The 20,889-nt window shown below is 39.2% G+C and overlaps 2 protein-coding genes across 2 annotated transcripts in view; both read left to right on the top strand.

Annotated features, from left to right (window-relative positions):
* Positions 1 to 1,353: 1,353 nt before the first annotated feature.
* Positions 1,354 to 8,696, top strand: si:dkey-187a12.4. Its single transcript, XM_024424856.2, has 5 exons — positions 1,354 to 1,809; positions 2,516 to 2,742; positions 2,864 to 3,023; positions 5,414 to 5,568; positions 8,173 to 8,696. Exons 1-5 carry the CDS (start codon positions 1,515 to 1,517, stop codon positions 8,221 to 8,223), a joined length of 888 nt encoding a protein of 295 aa, XP_024280624.1. The 5' UTR covers positions 1,354 to 1,514; the 3' UTR covers positions 8,224 to 8,696.
* Positions 8,697 to 10,611: 1,915 nt separating this feature from the next.
* The window catches only part of rin2a (Ras and Rab interactor 2a), a 60,110-nt gene continuing 49,832 nt past the window's right edge, over positions 10,612 to 20,889 (top strand). The window contains 1 exon segment of the mRNA XM_024424855.2: positions 10,612 to 10,952. The gene's annotated coding sequence lies outside the window, so the exon portion shown is untranslated.

Raw genomic sequence — 20,889 nt, 5'->3', positions numbered from 1 at the left:
TAATAAGATTTGTAGATATAGGGCATCACAGGATATGATATATATCACAGGATATACATATTAACCACACAGAAACCTTTTTCCAATATTGCCACCAAACAACTCAATGGTGTCTTATTGGATCAATTTAGCATGACCATACCTGTATGAAATATAATTGTAGGAGGCTCAATGATGTATTGGTGGTGATGTAGAATACACAACCAAATGAGCCAGGTGTGTCAGATATGTAAAGATGATAAATTATTTACATAATTTAATCAATCTTCAAACGTTAAATGTATTTGTACATTTAAATAGTCATGGATGTGGGCAGATTAAAATGATAATCAATGTTATCCTTTAACTGTTTTCATCATGGGGACTATAAACATGCCCCATTCTTTCCATTACAATGTAGTAAAATGCAGTGTTGGGACTGTTGAGGCCAATGATATTTATTTTAGTATTCTAGTAACTGGCCCATGGTAAGAATACATCTTAAATAAGACTGACTATGTGTGATGGTTTGCTGCTCTCATTAAGATATTAGGTTAAAACTTATTGTCATTCTTATGGAATTTTACAAGTTTCTAGTCCCCTGTTTTATGAAAACAGTTAATGGGATAACATTGAATACAATTTTTATCAGCTCACATCCATGACTATTCAATTGTACATATCCATTTCACATGTTTAAGATGAGGCCCGAGTCCACGACTTGGAATTCCGAGTTGGATGACCGTTCAAAACGACTTTTCCCAATCGGAGCTCATTTTTTTTCCAGAGTTCCCAGTTGTCTTGAACGCATTGAAGTCGGAAGTCGGAGATTTTCAAGTTCCCAGTTGTTTTGAACGCTACAAAATATGCAGTCAACCCGTAGGAAATTATTATTTTGTTGGTGCTATTGGGAAATGTAGTTATTCCGGCCTTCCCAACGTGGGGTCTCGATTAATCTGGCCCGGGGTACACCAAGCTATGGCCCGGCACGTCTTCAGGCCTTCTCAAATTGGACAGTAATCTTCGTAGCTTGGTATGTTGTCAACAAGGTAGCATGGTGCATTGTCCAGAAACATACAAGTATTGTATAAAATATGTTTGAATTTTCAAACTAGTTTTAATTGGGAATGCCATTAAAGCAATCACTTTAACATGAGAAAACACAGTATCTTACTCATTGCTACACGATTTTAATTACATCACTTTTGTTTTGAGCCGACTACGCTGTCGGACTGAACGGGGCACCTGGCTCACGCCCGAGATGAAGCCCGGTTCCAAATCGAATGCAATCAACTTTCAGCCGCTGCACGGGCGCCCGGGTAGGATGAATCGAGCTCCCTCAATGTTCTCGCAACATTACTGTGACGTTGTTGCAACGTGATATCGTGCTATGGCTGTGGACTGTTTGATAACCACTTCCGTTTTTCCCTCACTAGTCCACATTTGCGTTTACCTTGAACGATAGAAAGACATTGTAGAAAGGTTGTTGTTGGTTTAAACTAAACGTTGAGGAGGTCGACTGTTTGAGGAATTTTATGGAGCATAATAATGGAGATACTTCTAGCTGGGCGATGCAGCGACGTATGGAAGGTTTGGTCAACAAACACATGGCAGACATAGCTCTAGAAACACTCCAGCAGAGACTTTCAGCTGTGTCCGACGAAATGAACAATCTTGCGGAACATGTCTCGAGACGCTCGGAGGATATTCCCAAAGATGATATTTCAAGACGACCTGATGTCAACTTTGACGTTGAGTCCCTGAGTGCGACGTTTAGCACGGGTGGTGTTGGGGAAAAGTTGTTGATGCCAGGTACCTCGTCATCAGCAGGTAACGTTTTACCCTGATTAAATGTAGTTCTAATATTACCGAATTCTTCACTTAGTTTTGTATCTAGCCTATTTGGAAGTAACAAGCAGCGATAAAAACGAAGAATTGCATTAATTATTCAGCTGTGTGACCAATCAGATTCGCAGGATTAATAAAATCGATCTCAGGCTAAATATTTTAATTGCTACAGTTTGTACGCCAGAATGTGATATAACCAAATATGTTTGTTTGTACTGGACGTTACAGGTTTGCCTATACAAAACGTCACCATCGATATTTCAACTAATCTGGTGTTGCCGACACTCTCAATTCTCGATTCTGGAAAACATTAGTCTTATAAATGTCCAGTTGCAGGTGGTTCTCCAAACGCCAGATAACTCTGAAAGATAATAAGTCCATGTTTTGAACCGCGCAAAGAGGTTCCTGACATTAACTGCTGCACATCTAGCATTTCTCAGCATCTTTACAGGAACTAGTCGTAGCAACAAAAGAAAAGTTGAATGAAGAGTTAGCTACAGTTGCCAATGACGTTTACACTCTTGTTTTAGATTGATGGGAGAAATGACTAACTACACCAGGTCTGTTACTGTTCTAAATTGTGACACAATATGACAAATCAACAAACTAACTGACCAACACAACTTTTTGGGGCCCCTACCTTGACCCTGGTGTCATCCCAAATCTGTTCCTATCCACTGTTCCTCAGAGACGGCTGCCCAGCGTAAGATAATCTCCTTGCTGGTGGAGATCAAGGAGGAGCAGCAGAGACAGTGGGCAGTGTTGAGGGAACTGCAGGCCAGGGTTCAGGGCCAGAGCTTTACAGAGGCAGAAGAGGAGGTGGAGGCTCTAGACATCGACATCCCGCTGAGGACCATGGAGCAGCTAGATGACACAGAGAGGCACCTGGAGGATGCCGGAGCACAGAAGAGAATGGTAGGTGGACCGAGTGACCCGATAGGGCTTGAACCAGCAACAAGCACACTACCTACTGTGGTATTATACTGTTACATTATGGTAAGTGATTGTGTTATTAATATTAATATATATATGACAGGTGTCTCACCTCTCACGGATGGGCGGGGCCACAGTGGATGATGCAGTGCGAAGGCTCATGCAGGCTGTGCTATCTTTCGCTGTGGGCTCTGAGCTCAACTGGGTGGGCCGCGGCCAGAAAAGGAGCTTCAGAAACACCCGCCTCCAAGGGGTTCTCTTCCGTAAGACTCTATAAAAGATATATGTACACTACCGTTCAAAAGTTTGGGGTCACTTAGAAATGTCCTTGTTTTTAAAGAAAAGCTCTTTTTTTTTTGTCCATTTAAAAATAACATCAATTGATCAGAAATACAGTGTAGACATTGTTAATGTTGTAAATGACTATTGTAGCTGGAAACGGCTGATTTTTAATGGAATATCTACATAGGCGTACGGAGGCCCATTATCAGCAACCATCACTCCTGTGTTCCAATGGCACATTGTGTTAGCTAATCCAAGTTTATCATTTTAAAAGGCTAATTGATCTTTAGAAAACCCTTTTGCAATTATGTTAGCACAACTGAAAACTGTTCTGATTTAAAGAAGCAATAAAACCTTCTTTAGACTAGTTGAGTTTCTAGAGCATCAGCATTTGGGGGTTTGATTACAGACTCAAAATGGCCAGAAACCAAGACTTTCTTCTGGAACTTGTCAGTTTATTCTTGTTCTGAGAAATGAAGGCTATTCCATGCAAGAAATTGCCAGGAAACTGAAGATCTCGTACAACGCTGTGTACTACTCCCTTCACAGAACAGAGCAAACGGGCTCTAACCAGAATAGAAAGAAGTGGGAGGCCCCGGTGCACAACTGAGCAAGAGGACTGAGCAAGTACATTAGTGTCTAGTTTGTCCACAAGTCCTCAACTGGCAGCTTCATTAAATAGTACCCGCAAAACACCAGTCTCAATGTCAACAGTGAAGAGGCGACTCTGGGATGCTGGCCTTCTAGGCAGAGTTTCTCTGTCCAGTGTCTGTTCTTTTGCCCATCATAATATTTTCTTTTTATTGGCCAGTCTGAGATATGGCTTTTTCTTTGCAACTCTGCCTAGAAGGCCAGCATCCCAGAGTTGCGTTTTCACTGTTGACGTTGAGACTGGTGTTTTGTGGGGTACTATTTAATGAAGCTGCAGTTTCCAGCTACAATAGTCATTTAAAACTTTAACAATGTCTATTTCTGATCAATTTGATCTTATTTTAATAGACAAAAAAGGACATTCTAAGTGACACCAAACTTTTGAACGGTAGTGTGTATATTTATATTTTGCTGCTTAATTCCCTTTAGTTTTAACATTCACTTTTCTCTGTTTTGTTTTTCCAGCTTTCAGTTTAAAAAAAATATATCTGTTTTTCACTCCCAAAGTCACATTAAAAAAAATATATACATGTTTTTTTTAGATGCAAAGAAATTTCACAAATTAACTTTTAACAAGGCACACCTGTTAATTGAAATGCATTCCAGGTGACTACCTCATGAAGCTGGTTGAGACAATTCCAAGAGTGTGCAAAGCTGTCAAGGCAAGGGGTGGCTACTTTGAAGAATATAAAATATATTTTGATTTGTTTAACACTTTTTTGGTTACTATATGATTTCATAGTTTTGATGCCTTCACTTATTCTACAACGTAGAAAATAGTAGGTGTGTGCCAAATTTGACTGGTACTATATATTTATATATATATTTATATATATATATTTATATATATATATTTATATATATATATATATTTATATATATATATTTATATATTTATATATTTATTTATATATTTATATATATATATTTATATATTTATATATATATTTATATATATATATTTATATATATATATATTTATATATTTATATATATATATTTATATATTTATATATATATTTATATATATATTTATATATTTTATATATATATATTATATATTTTATATATATATATTTATATATATATTCCATTTATATTATATATATATATATAATTGGACCCTTTTAATGCAAGAGACTGTTTGGTTAGCAATGTTTCTGTAGCGCTTGTGATTGCAGAGTTTGCAGAACAAATGGCAACTGGATTGTTGCAAATAGTCATGATATAATTAGGCCAGGTAGGCATAGGCTACTTTGTTAACATTTAATTGAGAAGGTTTTAGGTAAAGCCTTTCCATCTACCAGAAGACTGTAGTCATTACATTAGCATCATTAACGGCTGAACAAAATGGTAGACAAATGCGCGCACACAGATGGGCATTTCTGTGCCATTGCCTCTTCAGAAAGTTGAACGAAAATATCAATTACTGATTTGTTTTTTATTAATGTCTTGTGATAATCTTAGGAAAATTCATGATTGTTCAATACATTTTTTTTATATTGTTCAATTTTTTTGTTTCTGGATTCCGTGATTCTGGCTCATTCTCCACAATGCAGACGTTATAGGTCCATACTACCATACCTTACACATACTAGGAGTTGGATGGATCATTAGAAGGATTCCGATCAGTCTCCATACAGACAAAAAGAGACATTTAGAAAGTAAACCTCGGAAGTTAATTTGGATGCAGCACTGACCTCTACTTCTGTCACTTTAGGTGCTCTGAAAAGAACCCCTGTGGGCAAAGAGGCCACACATCATCAGTTTGCAGACGTGGTGAAGAAATGGCTGCGGTACACCCCATTCAGACAGGGAGGGAGTGGTCGACGGCTTTACAAACCACCTGTCGAGTTCCTGTGTCCAAATGAATGTGTAGGTCTGCCTACACATCTGCCTACACATCCACAGTAACGCTCAACCAGCTTACCGTAAAACTTCAATTACATAGCCCGGGCATTTATTTGCTTAAATCACTGAACACAACCGGTGCTTATTAGAGACAGGCATTTATTTCCTTAATCCATAGAGGTTTTTTTAATTTTTTAAAATCTTTTATTTAACTACGCAAATCATTTTTACAATGACGGCCTACCCCGGCCAAACCAACCCGGACGACGCTGGGCCAATTGTGCTCCGCCCTATCACATCACGACCGGATGTGATACAGCCTGGAATTGAACCAGGGACTGTAGTGATGCCTCTTGCACTGAGATGCAGTGCCTTAGACCGCTGCGCCACTCGGGATCCCAACTAGCAGTTTCTTATTTACATAGTTAATTGTTTAATTTCAGCATTAATTTCCATAATTTGAATAAATTTCAGCATTTCCTGCACTGTTATCATTTGCACACGTTTTTTTTTGCCTTAGTATACCTCTATTCCTTGACAGAATACAGTTGTGGCCAAAAGTTAAGAATGACACAAATATTCATTTCCACAAAGTTTGCTGATTCAGTGTCTTAAGTATTTTTGTCAGATGTTACTATGGAATACTGAAGTATAATTACAAGCATTTCATAAGTGTCAAAGGCTTTTATTGACAATTACATGAAGTTGATGCAAAGAGTCAATATTTGCATGGTTGACCCTTCTTTTTCAAGACCTCTGCAATTCACCCTGGCATACTGTCAATTAACTTCTGGGCCACATTCTGACTGATGGCAGCCCATTTTTGCATAATCAATGCTTGGAGTTTGTCAGAATTTGTGTGGTTTTGTTTGTCTAACCGCCTCTTGAGGATTGACCACACGTTCTCAATGGGATTAAGGTTTGTTTCCTGGCCATGGACCCAAAATATCGATGTTTTGTTCCCCGAGCCACTTAGTTATCACTTTTTCCTTATTGTAAGGTGCTCCATCATGCTGGAAAGGCATTTTTCATCACCAAACTGTTCCTGGATGGTTGGGAGAAGTTGCTGTCTGAGGATGTGTTGGTACCATTCTTTATTCATGGCTGTGTTCTTAGGCAAAATTGTGAGTGAGTCCACTCCCTTGGCTGAGAAGCAACCCCACACATGAATGGTCCCAGGATACTGTTGGCATGACACAGGACTGATGGTAGCGCTTACCTTGTCTTCTCCGGACAAGCTTTTTTTCCAGATGCCCCAAACAATCGGAAAGGGGATACATCAGAGAAAATGACTTTACCCCAGTCCTCAGCAGTCCAATCCTTGTACCTTTTGCAGAATATCAGTCTGTCCCTGATGTTTTTCCTGGAGAGAAGTGGCTTCTTTGCTGCCCTTCTGGACACCAGGCAATCCTCCAAAAGTCTTCGCCTCACTGTGCGTGCAGATGCACTCACACCTGCCTGCTGCTGATACTGGTGGTACCCCGATCCTGCAGCCGAATCAACTTTAGGAGACGGTCCTGGTGCTAGCTGGACTTTCTTGGGCACCCTGAAGCCTTCTTCACAACAATTGAACCGCTCTCCTTGAAGTTCTTGATGATCCGATAAATGGTTGATTTAGGTGCAATCTTACTGGCAGCAATATCCTTGCCTGTGAAGCCCTTTTTGTGCAAAGCAATGATGACAGCACGTGTTTCCTTGCAGGTAATGCACGGTTGACAGAGGAAAAACAATGATTCCAAGCACCACCCTCCTTTTGAAGCTTCCAGTCTGTCTTTCTAACTCAATCAGCATGACATAGTGATCTCCAGCCTTGTCCTCGTCAAGACTCATACCTGTGTTAATGAGAGAATCACTGACATGATGTCAGCGGGTCCTTTTGTGGCAGGGCTGAAATGTAATGAATTTTTTTGTGGGGATTCAGTTCATTGCATGGCAAAGAGGGACTTTGCAGTTAATTTCAATTAATCTGTTCACGTCATAACATTCTGGAGTATATGCAAATTGCCATCATACAAACTGAGGCAGCAGACTTTGTGAAAATGTAATATTTGTGTCATTCTCAACTTTTGGCCAGGACTAATTGTTCTCTGATGGCATATTCAGTTCTTACGTTCGCCACTAGAGGGCAATCAACATTTCTGGAGGTCTACTCCTGAAGTTGACTGTTTTTGTTCTTGCCAGTTAGCTAGCAGCTGTTTCTTACCAGCGATTAAAAATGTATGATTACCATTTTTAAAAGTCATTAAAGAATGATGTAATGTAACAAATCCTCAAATATTTATGGTAACCTCCATAAACAATTACATTTAAACCCCGTGTTTATTTTAAACAGGTGTTTATTTGCTGAAATATGTCTTTGCCCTGCTATTTAAAGGGACAGGCGGTTATTTGAGACTCGGCTTTTAATTGAAGATTTACGGTATTGAAATATATTCCAGTGTTTTAAAATTGATGTATTTCTCTAAGTTTGTTACATTCCGAAAAATAAGACATAAATGATACATGCAGGTTGGGCCCATATTACTTCATACAGGGCCGAACCTGTGATCTACGTAACTTGGACCCCTGCATGAATCATGCATTGATATAAATTGAGGATTTCTACTCAAAGTCCAGTTTCTCACACAGTTCTCAAGATTCTGCCCACACTGCACAGTCTCCAATAGACACACCCCATGAAGCTCTTCACCATCACAGATCTGTCCGGTATGGTGTGCTATCCCTGTTAATACCTGTGTAATTAATTCAAACCAAATATGCTGCAAAACCTGTTGATAAAAGTTGTATTGCATTTAATGCTTTGAAGGTACTGATTAGTAAGCTTTCCTGCAGATTTCGTCTAATTCTTGTAAATGAGAGTATTGGCAAATATATAGTTAACCCAATTGGCCTGCATGGCTCATAATATGCCATGAACATTACAGTTTGAAGTAGGCATGTGTTTTCATCCTCATGAAAACCCAGGCTTCCCGGTTATTCAAATCACCACCTTTCTGCACATTGTCACTCAGTGTTATGATTGAATATCAGAGACGCGAAAGCAATTTACTATATGTTAGTCATATAAATGTCCATATAAGCTTTCTTGTAACAGACATAATACATTGTAAATGTCCATAAATACATTTTTGAAAATACATATTTCTCATTCATTCCTGTTTCCTTGTTTTTGTAATGAAAACGTGGGTCTTTTGCTAGAAAACAATCCAATCCCAACAAAGCGGGGTGAACGACCCTGGCCGGAGCAATGGCATCAGCGATGTTTTTTAACATAGTGTTGGTAAGAATGAGTAGACGAAGGTGTTAAAGAATAATGGAGCTAAAAGTTGGAAATGAACATCAGTTTATTGTTGGAGTGCGGTTCATCAAACGTTTTGGCTGACCTGTATGGAGTGAGATTTGTTTATTTTACAAGTATGTCTTCCAGGATCTGTGTGTATATTCAAGGTAACTCACAAATAAATTAACGATTCAACAACGCACAAATATAACTACAATTTGAACGATTTGTGAGCAAATGATCAGAAATTCTTAACATTTACAACTGGAACGTGCATTTGCACATTCAAAAAGTGCTTCTACATTTTGTATTGTACAGAATTGGGGAAAAGTAAAGATCCCTTAATAGAAAATGACTCAAGTGAAAGTCACCCAGTAAAATACTACTTGAGTAAAAGTCTAAAAGTATTTGGGTTTTAAATATAATTAAGGATCAAAAGAAAATGGAATTGCTAAAATGTACTTAAGTATCAAAAGTAAAATTATTAATAATTTCAAATTGGATTGCACAATTTTTATATTTTATTAACGATAGCCAGGGTCACACTACAACGCTCAGACATAATTTACAAACTAAGCATTTGTGTTAAGTGAGTGCCAGGTCAGAGGCAGTAGGGATGACCAGGGATGTTCTCCTGATAAGTATGTGAATTGGACCATTTCCCTGTCAAAATGTAACCAGTACTTTTGGGTGTCAGGGAAAATGTATGGAGTAAAAAGTACATTCTTTTCTTTAGGAATGTAGTGAAGTGACAGTAAAAGTTGCCAAAAATGTAAAGTACAGGTACCCCCAAAAAATGACTTAAGTAATACTTTAATTTTTTGTTAAATTTAGTTAAAGATTTTTCGTTAAAGTTTACAATACTGCCTGTCGATGTTTAATGAACTAAAATATGAACGCAACGTGCAACAATTTCAAAGATTTTACTTAGTCACAGTTCATATAAGGAAATCAGTCAATTAAAATAAATTCATTAGGCCCTAATCTAATCTCTGGATTTCACACAACTGGGAATGCAGATATGCATCTGTTGGCAACGGAGAAATTCTCACTAATATGGATGTTAACAAATTTGTGCTCAACATTTTTTTTAGAAATAAGCTTTTTGTGCATAAGGAACATTTCTGGGATCTTTAATTTCATCTCACGGGACCAACACTTTACATGTTGCGTTGATATTTTTGTTCCGTTTTTTTAATGAAGTTACAACCTTCTCTTTCTGTCTGTTGTAACGCATATTGCAGTTGCACAAGCAAAACACATTCCTTACACCGGGCAAAAACAATCATCGTTTTGTCTGATGATGTAGGCTAATCTTTATAGTTGTTGCCAAATCGTAGCTGTCGTTGCCCAGTGCCACATTTATGCCATATACGCTGATATCATGGCAGAGTAAATAACTAACACGGCAGCTTAGAACATGAAATCAATAGACTGCCTGTTTGATTCGTGCTTATGTTTGCAATGCTGAGAACTGTTTGTACGAACATGTTGATAGTGTATTTTGTGTAAAACATGTGAATAACTTATCCCCTCATGAAAAAAGAACATGAAATCGTTCTTATGCTTAATGAGGCATGGATTGCAATAGCTAAAAACAGTTTTGTGGACAACATCAAGTTTGTAGGAAATCGCACTTTTGCTTAGTAGCTTACTGAGGGAAGGCAATAGTTCGAACAGTTTTCTAACAACATGAAGTTCTGTGACGAGACAAAGGCAATCAAGTACGTGGGCGGCAGCGGAGCACAGTACAGCAGCCACGTAAAAAAAGAAGCATGCACATGCGCAGAAATAGCGTTTGCAAATTAACATACAAAACTCCTTATCCTGCCACTCCGTCAGGCTTTTGTTTTGTTCTCCAGACGTTGATGCCTGTGGAGGTCGTTTGCGCGGTGGATGAAGGAAAGAAAATGGAAAGGCACTAGGGCAAATCTTGGACGGAGCCGACACGGGAAAGGAGTGGAGCCCAACTTTCTACGATGAACTACACCGTAATTTCAATGACACAGAAATAACTTGTCATTTATATTTTACTACATAATGATAGGCTATTATATAAGCCTACATACAGCAGGGTTGTCGGTTTAGGAGCTCAATTCTGCCGACTGGGCGTGCACCTATGAAAGAGGTAAGTTTTCAGTGTGTTTGACAAATAGGGTTCAGCTCACACAACTTTTTTTCTCATATTATTTCTCAATTTCCATGCTAGCAAGCCTTTTTGCCAGTGTAAAAATGCATGTTTTGACAGTAATAGGTCCTACTGTATTTGTTTGCCAGTATTGTCCCTGACAATCCTCCATCACGTATCCCTCTCTGAGGAATGGAAACTGAATATTTCCTCCGCTACTGTACTAAGTTACACTTGTCGCTCGAGACACTTACGAAATGGTGTGAAAGTGTGTTTATATGTTTTGCATATAAAAAAATGGTTTGTTGAAGCTGTAGGCTAGGACACTGTGGAGCGAGGCCGAGCAAGCCCCCCAGCTAATCTTATGCTATTTTGAAAGCGAATTTCATGCTATTCTACACATTTTGCAATGAGGCGGAGTTAGAATTGAGCAGTTTTAAAGCTATTTTCTTGTAATTCCAAAATGGCTAGGATGTGGTTATTCACCACCTATTTATTGCCTGTTGTTTTAGCTTCGATAGAGAGATACAGTGTAGTGGGCGCTGAGACACTTCGGTCAGGGACAGAGATATTGTAACTGTAAACTGAACAGTGGGCCAACTTCATGTGCTCAGTTACAGTGCCTTGGAAAAGCTTTCAGACCCCTTGGATGTCTTTACATTTGATTGTGTTACAAAGTGGTATTAAAATGTATTTAATTGTCAACAATCTACACAAAATACTCTAATGTAAAAGTGGAAGAAAAATGACTGACATGGTTGACATGATTTTTTATTAATGACTAAACCTTCCTCTGTCCCCCATACATGCAACATATGTAATGTCACTCAGTCAATTATTGAATTTCAAGCACAAATTCGACTACAAAGACCAGGGAGCTTTTTGAAAGCCTCATAAAGAAGGGCAGAGATTGGTAGATGGCTAACAATAACAAATCAGACATGGAAAATATCTTTAAGCATGGTCAGTTTAATAATTATGCTGTGGATTAGTGCTGGGCGATATGGCCAAAATCTCATATCCCGATAATGATACATATCATGATGTAGCACATTTTCTGTGAATTCAATTAATAAATAGTTTATATAAAATGACCACGTAAAGGCTGTTTTCGTATTACATATTGAATTATACTCAACAAATAAAAAGGAAGTTACTCATTTGATAACTTCTCCTTTTATATAGAACCTTGGGGCAAATTTTCAATGTAGCATGTAACAAAATATAAAATATCAATGTATAAAAGGTAAATAGAAAACACTTCAACTATAGTTGCAAACAAAATAAATATAGGCCTAAAATATATATTTTTGAGGGCTTGCCTGTTTTGTATGTTATTTTGGCATTAAAACATCATACAGTTGAAGTCAGAAGTTTACAAATACACTATAACCAAATACATTTAAACTGACTTTTTCACAATTCCTGACATTTAATCCTCATAAAAAGTCCCTGTCTTAGGTCAGTTAGGATCACCACTTTATTTTAAGAATGTGAAATGTCAGAATAATAGTAGAGAGAATTATATATTTCAGCTTTTATTTCTTTCATCACATTCCCAGTGGATCAGAAGTTTACATACACATTGGTTTTCGGTAGCACTGCCTTTAAATTGTTTAACTTGGGTCAAACTTTTCGGGTAGCCTTCCACAAGCTTCCCACAATATGTTGGGTGAATCTTGGCCCATTCCTCCTGACAGAGCTGGTGTAACTGAGTCAGGTTTGTAGGCCTCCTTGCTTGCACACTTTTTCAGTTCGGCCCACAAATGTTCTGTAGGATTGAGGTCAGGGCTTTGTGATGGCCACTCCAATACCTTGACTTTGTTGTCCTTAAGTCATTTTGCCACAACTTTGGAAGGATGCTGGGGGTCATTGTCCATTTGGAAGACCCATTTGCGACCAAGCTTTAACTGCCAGATTGATGACTTTTCCTCCCTCGTGATGCCATCTACTTTGTGAGGTGCACCAGTCCCCTGATGCTGCCACCCCCATTCTTCACGGTTGGGATGGGGTTCTTCAGCTTGCAAGCGTCCCCCTTTTTCCTCCAAACATAACAATGGTCATTATGGCCAAACGGTTCTATTTTTGTTTCATCAGCCCAGAGGACATTTCTCCAAAAATTACGATCTTTGTCCCCATGTGCAGTTCCAAACCATAGTGTGGCTTTTTCATGGTGATTTTGGAGCAGTGGTTTCTTCCTTGCTGAGAGGCCTTTCAGGTCATGTCGATATAGGACTCGTTTTACTGTGGATATAGATACTTTTGTACCTGTTTCCTCCAGCATCTTCACAAGGTCCTTTGCTGCTGTTCTGGGATTGATTTTCACCTTTCGCACCAAAGTACATTCATCTCTAGGAGACAACACGTCTCCTTCCTGAGGGGTATGACGGCTGTGTCGTCCAATGGTGTTTATCCTTGCGTACTATTGTTTGTACAGATGAACGCGGTACCTTCAGGCATTTGGAAATTGCTCCCAAGGATGAACCAGACTTGTGGAGGTCTACAAATTCTTTTCTGAGGTCTTGGCTGACTTATTTTGATTTCCCCATGATGTCAAGCAAAGAGGCACTGAGTTTGAAAGTAGGCCTTGAAATACATCTACAAGTACACCTCCAATTGACTCAAATGATGTCAATTAGCCTATCAGAAGCTTCTAAAACCATAACATTATTTTCTGGAATTTTCCAAGCTGTTTAAAGGCACAGTCAACTTGGTGTATATAAACTTCTGACCCACTGGAATTGTGATACAGAGAATAAGTTAAATAATCTGCCTGTAAACAATTGTTGGGAAAATTACTTGTCATGCACAAAGTAGATGTCCTAACCGATTTGTCAAAACTATAGTTTGTTAACAAGACATTTGTGGAGTGGTTGTTGCCAAAAGTTTTGAGAATTACACAAATATTAGTTTTCACCAAGTCTGCTGCTTCAGTTTGTATGATGGCAATTTGCATATACTCCAGAATGTTATGAAGAGTGATCAGATGAATTGCAATTAATTGCAAAGTCCCTCTTTGCCATGCAAATGAACTGAATCCCCCCCCAAAATATTTTCACTGCATTTCAGCCCTGCCACAAAAGGACCAGCTGACATCATGTCAGTGATTCTCTCATTAACACAGGTATGAGTCTTGACGAGGACAAGGCTGGCGATCACTCTGTCATGCTGATTGAGTTCGAATAACAGACTGGAAGCTTCAAAAGGAAGGTGGTGCTTGGAATCAAGCAAAACCCCACAAATTCTGACAAACTCCAAGCATTGATTATGCATGAATGGGCTGGCATCAGTCAGGATGTGGCCCAGAAGTTAATTGACAGCATGTCAGGGCGGATATTGACTCTTTGCATCAACTTTATGTAACTGTCAATTAAAGCCTTTGACACTTATGATATGCTTGTAATTATACTTCAGTATTCCATAGTAACATCTGACAAAAATATCTAAACGCACTGAGGCAACAGACTTTGTGAAAATTAATATTTGTGTCATTCTCAACTTTTGGCCACGACTGTATATCAATTTGCATTTGGTACCTTGGGGCAAGTGTTAGTACCAACTCAATAAATCCCTGTTTCTCGACCTTGTAAATTGGGGCCATGTCTTCGCAGATGTAAGTTGTAACGGCAGCTGTTATCTCTTTCCATCTTCGTGATTCTTTGCCATATGGTGTGCCGCGGGCCAAAGCCTCTTGCAACGTCTGAGTCTGGGGTTTGTTTTGAGCACTCGACTGTACTTTTTGGGGTCTCATCCGTAGAATCTCTCCGTATTGTTTCACATGATTCTTGCATAGGTGGTAAAGAGGTTAGTGGTATTTGAGCCTGTTGTCGGGACCGGCCTGCGGCATATTTAGCAGAGGACGACTTTCATGTCTGTCAGACTTTTCATACTCAAACCACATCCATGCGACAGAAGTAGCCCTTCTTTTAGGTACGAGCTCCGTGTCTCGTGCTCTGTGTCACTTTCACTCTCCACCTTTTTAGTTTTTTTTTTGCAAATTGCCATGTGGAAGAACACAACGTGTCGTCTAATTGACTAAAGATATTGCCGTAAAGAGTGATTTGTGACGCAGCGAAATATGCGATGGAGCATAATATGAAACAATAGACGTTTTTCTATCGTCACGCAATATATATCGTCGTATCGCCCAGCCCTACTGTGGATGATTTATTATACCACCCAGACACATCAAAGATAGTGTCATCCTTCTGCGCTGCAGGACAGGTATGAAACTGCTCAGGGATATTACTCCAAAACATGCATCTTGTATGCACCAAGGCACTAAAGTAATACTGCAAATGAATATACTGTTTGGCCTAAATGCAAAGTCTTATGTTTGGGTCAAACACAACACATCACTGCCTCCTTTTTTTTTTAATGTATTTTTTATAAACATGCTTGAGATCGGCAAATACTCTGGAGTTTTTCAGGATAAAAAGAAACAGGATGGATCTAAACACAGACAAAATCCTAGAAAACCATTCCTCTGGGAGAGGAATTAATCTCTCAGCAGGACAATAACTTACAACACAAGTCCAAATCTACACTGGAGTTGCTTACAAGAAGACAGAATGTTCCTGAGGGGCCAAGTTACAGTTGCCTTAAATCTGCTTGAAAATATATGGCAAGACTTGAACATTGCTGTCTAGCCATGTTCCTCCAACATAATGACAGAGCTTGACTTAAAAAAATGTTTTTATTGTAATGAGCCAATATTGCACAATCCAGGTGTGTAAAGCTCTTATAGACTTACTCAAAAATATTCACAGCTGTAATCGATAGCAAAGGTGTGTCTAACATGTATTGACTCAGGGAGCTGAATACTTATGCAACAACTATATTTTAGATATACATTTTTTTTAATGAATCTTTAAATTATTGATTTTTTTCTTCCACTCTGACAGGGTATATTCTGTAGATTGTTGACAAAAAAATACAATTAAATCTATTTGAATCCCACTTTAACACAAAATGTAAAGAAGTAGAAGACGTTTGCAATGCTGTGCAATTCACTCTAGGAGTATGGCCTGTCATTAATGTGCTACAGTATAGGCCCTAAGCAAAGTTCAAAATGCTTGCCAAGCAAGGCAACAGGGGAATATTGTGTGAGCTGTTAAGCAAGGTGTGCTGCAATCAACAAGTGTAAACTGTACATTGGAATATTGAAGTAAGCTTTCTCTAGTGGGCCTGATAAGATATACGAAGACATAGCCCTCAGAAGGCTATAACCAACTTTTACTAATAATATAAATAGAATATCAATATTGTGTAATTATGCCAATTTCTGCTCTCATCACCCTCTAAATTGCCCCTAAGTGATCAGCGGTGTGTTATTTCACCCTGTGGAATACAAAGGAGTTATACAGGTGGAACAAAGCTCATTGTGACTCCGTACTGGAAGGTTCGCTTTCTGTTCAGCTGGGTGAGTCATAAGAGGGAGTCACAGATAGACCTTCACTTGAATGTGTGATCTAAGGAGCGGTTCAATTTTTAGAGGTTACTTCTGTTCTAGTGTTCAACGATTACAGTTTCTGATTACATTTTTTTTTATCCAGAGTTGGTAGCTGTCACCCTATAGCTTTCCAAACTAGACTGAAAACCTGTTTTTCATTATTTTTCCACAATCTTCTCAAACCTCTCACTTTCTCTGCAAAAGAGTAACATTTTTTTTTGCCAATTACATACTTGCCAAGGTGCCAGTTTTCCAGTCTGCCCTAAAATATGTTAATATGCTTAAGCATAGCTTTGGGGGAAAAACAGACTGGTGTTGTTTTGTAGAACTTTCATCACCGGTTAGGAATTTAAGAAGTGTGCTAAGACTGGCTGTTTGTTACTTAGAAAATAGTTTTTTTACCCTCTCTCCTTTAGAGACTAGCAGGTTCCCTGTGTTCAAAGCCCCCTGCATGGGCAATTTGTTTTAAATCATGTGTTGTCAAGGTTACAGTGTAGCTTAGGAGCAGATTGTGTGAGCCAAAGTGTATGCTCTCGGGTTTCCTCAGTTGGCCAATGGCAAGGCAAAGTACATAACGTTTCAAATATTGGAATGCACTGAACATTTTTTAAAACATAAGGTTTGGTAACATAATTACGGTTTCCAAACTTTGTATCTGCACAGAGACTTTGCATCTGCAGTTTTCAGCAAATGTTTTTTTGTAATTTGTTCAAAGTAGTCATTGTGCATAGAGTTGTATGTTTTTTGTTTTGGCATACATTTTTAAAGTGAAAAATGTGAGTGTAAATCCATTACGTGGAATTGCCCAACTGCATAACATAGCCAGCTGTCTCCACACATTGTTCCTGTCACTGTTGCCCTATAACATTCTGACATATCTGCCCCTGGAACAGTTATTAGTGGTTATCTCTTCCCCAAAACAGGCCACATAAAAAGGCACACTCAGCCCCATATTACCCTCTACGACAGAATTTCTCCCTATCACCATAGTGTAACTGGCTGTAGCTTTCTTTCCCAGGTCTAGCAGACCCCCCCCCCAATCAGTCTGCTGTGTTTGTGTGCAGATCACCAATAGAGAAGTGTGTTTGTCATCACTTGAGACTCCAACCACAGACACCCTAAGATATACTTTACAAAACACACGCTTTATGAGAGACTCGGTCAAGAGTTGGAGTTTCTCAAGTTAGGATTCAGCCCTGAGAGAAGAAGAAAGTTTCAACTTCTGAAAATAGTAGCCATAAATGCTGTCATACGGAGTTTGGTTTAAAGCCTACCATAACAAGCCGTGACAACACTCACAGCTCATAAACCTGTGGTCTTTCACCTCACACATCTGTCTGCTTGCCCCAACTAAATAGTACTGTAGATGTGCCAGTGCAGGAAATATGTTGCTATCAGAGCAAGAAAACCAGTCTGTTCACATTAGTTTGGGGTGTGGGTTGTTGGGGTGTGAGGAGAAGAGGGGTGGCGGGAGTTGAGATTTTAGGGTGTTACATGGGATGCTTTGATGGCTGAAAGAGTCATCAGAACTTTAGAACCACGGGGGGCTCTTCCTGATAGCTAAAAAAAGTCAAGGGGTGTGAATTATTTCTGCAGGCACTGTACATCTCAATGATGAAGAAAAGACAGCACCAACACACACTATCACATTATCAACCATATCGCTGACATGTTGTTCATTATTCCATTTTCTTATTCTTCCTAAATATTTTACATGAAATATTTAACTTGTTCAGTCACAATTACTTCAAAAATACAAATAAGCTCATAACATCAACACAAGGTATAATCAAAAGACAATATTTTCAAATGTTTAACATGTATCCAATGTCCATTTATAGATTTACACAAAATATATTTAATGTTGTAGAATTGAGACCGAACTCAACCAAAGCCGTGAAAACAAAAATACACCTCAGTGATAAAGGAAAGGCACAGCACCAACTGTGTGCATTTGCTTTTGTGCTGTGAGTCTTTATCATTGAGATGTCTGTTTTGGTTGAGTTCTGTCTCAAGGTTAGGTTATGACTAGTCTTGGTAATCCCCTGACCTTGGAGCAACAGCACAAGGTCTGGAGAGGATGTTGGATTCTCTTGGGAGGCTTCAAACGACTTGCTACCAATTTTGTGTCTGGTGGTAGGCTAATGTTTACGGCAGGACATGAACTGAAAGGCTCTGGACTGATTTCGTGCGCGGGTGTCATTTCCGCCTCCGGTCCAGCCGATGCATTGGATACATTATGGTAGGCGACCTGTCTGGTCAGTCTGACTGGCAGAAAAATTAAGGGTATGATGGCCTCCCCTTTAATTGTGGTGCTTACTTTTCCAATCAAGGCAGGCGTACTATTAAAGAAAATGGAAGGATGAGCTTCTTGATTTAAAAAGCCTTTGTCTTGGCATTCCTGTAGAAGGCATTCTTTAAAAAAAAAAAGCATATTTATACTGAAATGCCAAGACAAACGCCTAGTGAAAATTATAATAAACAAAACCATAAACAGATAAATGGGGGATAAATGTAATATTAAAACAGTAAAACATTGAATCCAGTGACAGCCAGGAGGAAAGGTGGAGGAATCACATGGTAGGACATCAGAGTGGATGGAGAATGGATGGATCCCTGAGTATGGTGATTTGATCAGAGGAAGCAGCCAGGTGGGTGGACTGGTGGTTGGATCCCTGACTGGGTGGCCCCACAAGTGGGGGATAGTGAGACAGGAAGGGTGATATGGAAGCAAGGATACAGACAAAATGTAAATGAAAAAGACTAAACAAAATAGATAAAACACAGATGCGCATTCTGACTGAGTGACCACTAACTCATCTGCATGTTTTTAGAACACATTCATACTCTAGACTCTTGATCTGCAGATGTTCTGCTTTCTACAAACGTGTGCGGACATTTTTAAGGCATTTTAAAAAACGTATGTTTTTCAGATTATGAGTATTATCTGATCCGACTATCAACTGTTAATTTACGGATACGATTACGAGTATGGCCAGATCCGCACAACCCCATTACGGATCATATAGACTAGCGGTTCCCAAACTTTTTATAGTCCCGTACCCCTTCAAACATTCAACCTCCAGCTGCGTACCCCCTCTAGCATCAGGGTCAGCGCACTCTCAAATGTTGTTTTTTGCCATCATTGTAAGCCTGCCCCACACACTATACGAAACATTTATTAAACATAAGAATGAGTGAGTTTTTGTCACAACACGGCTCTTGAAGTGACAATAAGCTCTTATAGGACCAGGGCACTAATAATAATAGATAATTTTGCTCTTTATTTAAACAACTTACATATTCACAATTTTTGATGAACAAATAAGGTTTTATAACTCCACAGGTTAATGAGAAGTGTGTGCTTGAAAGGATTCTCATAACTCTGCGATGTTGGGTTGTATTGGAGAGAGTCTTTCTTAAATCATTTTCCACACAGTCGGTGCCTGTATTTAGCTTTCATGCTAGTGAAGGCCAAGAATCCACTCTCACATAGGTACTGTGGTTGCAAAGGGCATCAGTATCTTAACAGTGCGATTTGCCAAGGCAGGATACTCTGACCGTAGCCCAATCCAGAAATCTGGCGGTGGCCTCTGATTTTAAATTACATTTTCACCGAACCGCTTGTTGAAATTTCGATGAGGCTCTCTTGTTCAGATAACCGTAAGTGGACTGGAGGCAGGGCATGAAAGGGATAACGAATCCAGTTTTGGGAAAGTACCTGCGTATTTGCGCACCCAACTCACTCCGGTGCTTCGCTATATCACATTTGACATTGTCCGTAAGCTTGTTCATTTGCGCACACAACATCATACAATGATGGAAAGACCTGTGTTGTCCTTGTTAATGCAGACAGTGAAGAGCTCCAGCTTCTTAATCATAGCCTCAATTATTTCCACACTGAATATAAACTCAGCAAAAAACAAATGTCCTCTCACTGTCAACTGTGTTAATTTTCAGCAAACTTAACGTGTAAATATTTGTATGAACATGGCAAGATTCAACAACTGAGACACAAACTGAACAAGTTCCACAGACATGTGACTAACAGAAATTGAAAAATGTGCCCCTGAACAAAGGGGTTCAAAATCAAAAGCAAATCCGTATCTGAATGAGGATGTCTTCCCTGTAACACACAGCGTTGAGATTGCCTGCAATGACAACAAGCTCAGTCCGATGATGCTGTGACACACCGCCCCAGACCATGACGGACCTTCCACCTCCAAATCGATCCTGCTCCAGAGTACAGGCCTCAGTGTAACGTTCATTCCTTCAACGATAAACGAGAATCCGACAATCACCTGCGGTGAGATAAAATCGTGACTCATCAATGAAGACCACTTTTTGCCAGTCCTGTGCTTCAGCGACAGTGGGTTTGTGTCCATAGGCAATGTTGTTGCCGGTGAGGACCTGCCTTACAACAGGCTTACAAGCCCTCAGTCCAGCCTCTCTGAGTATTGCGGACAGTCTGAGCACTGATGAAGT

Source organism: Oncorhynchus tshawytscha, linkage group LG06 (assembly GCF_018296145.1).
Source record: "Oncorhynchus tshawytscha isolate Ot180627B linkage group LG06, Otsh_v2.0, whole genome shotgun sequence".
Lineage (NCBI taxonomy): Eukaryota > Metazoa > Chordata > Actinopteri > Salmoniformes > Salmonidae > Oncorhynchus > Oncorhynchus tshawytscha.
The sequence above is the reverse complement of the archived record's forward strand: the minus strand, read 5'-3'. Positions and strand labels throughout refer to the sequence as shown.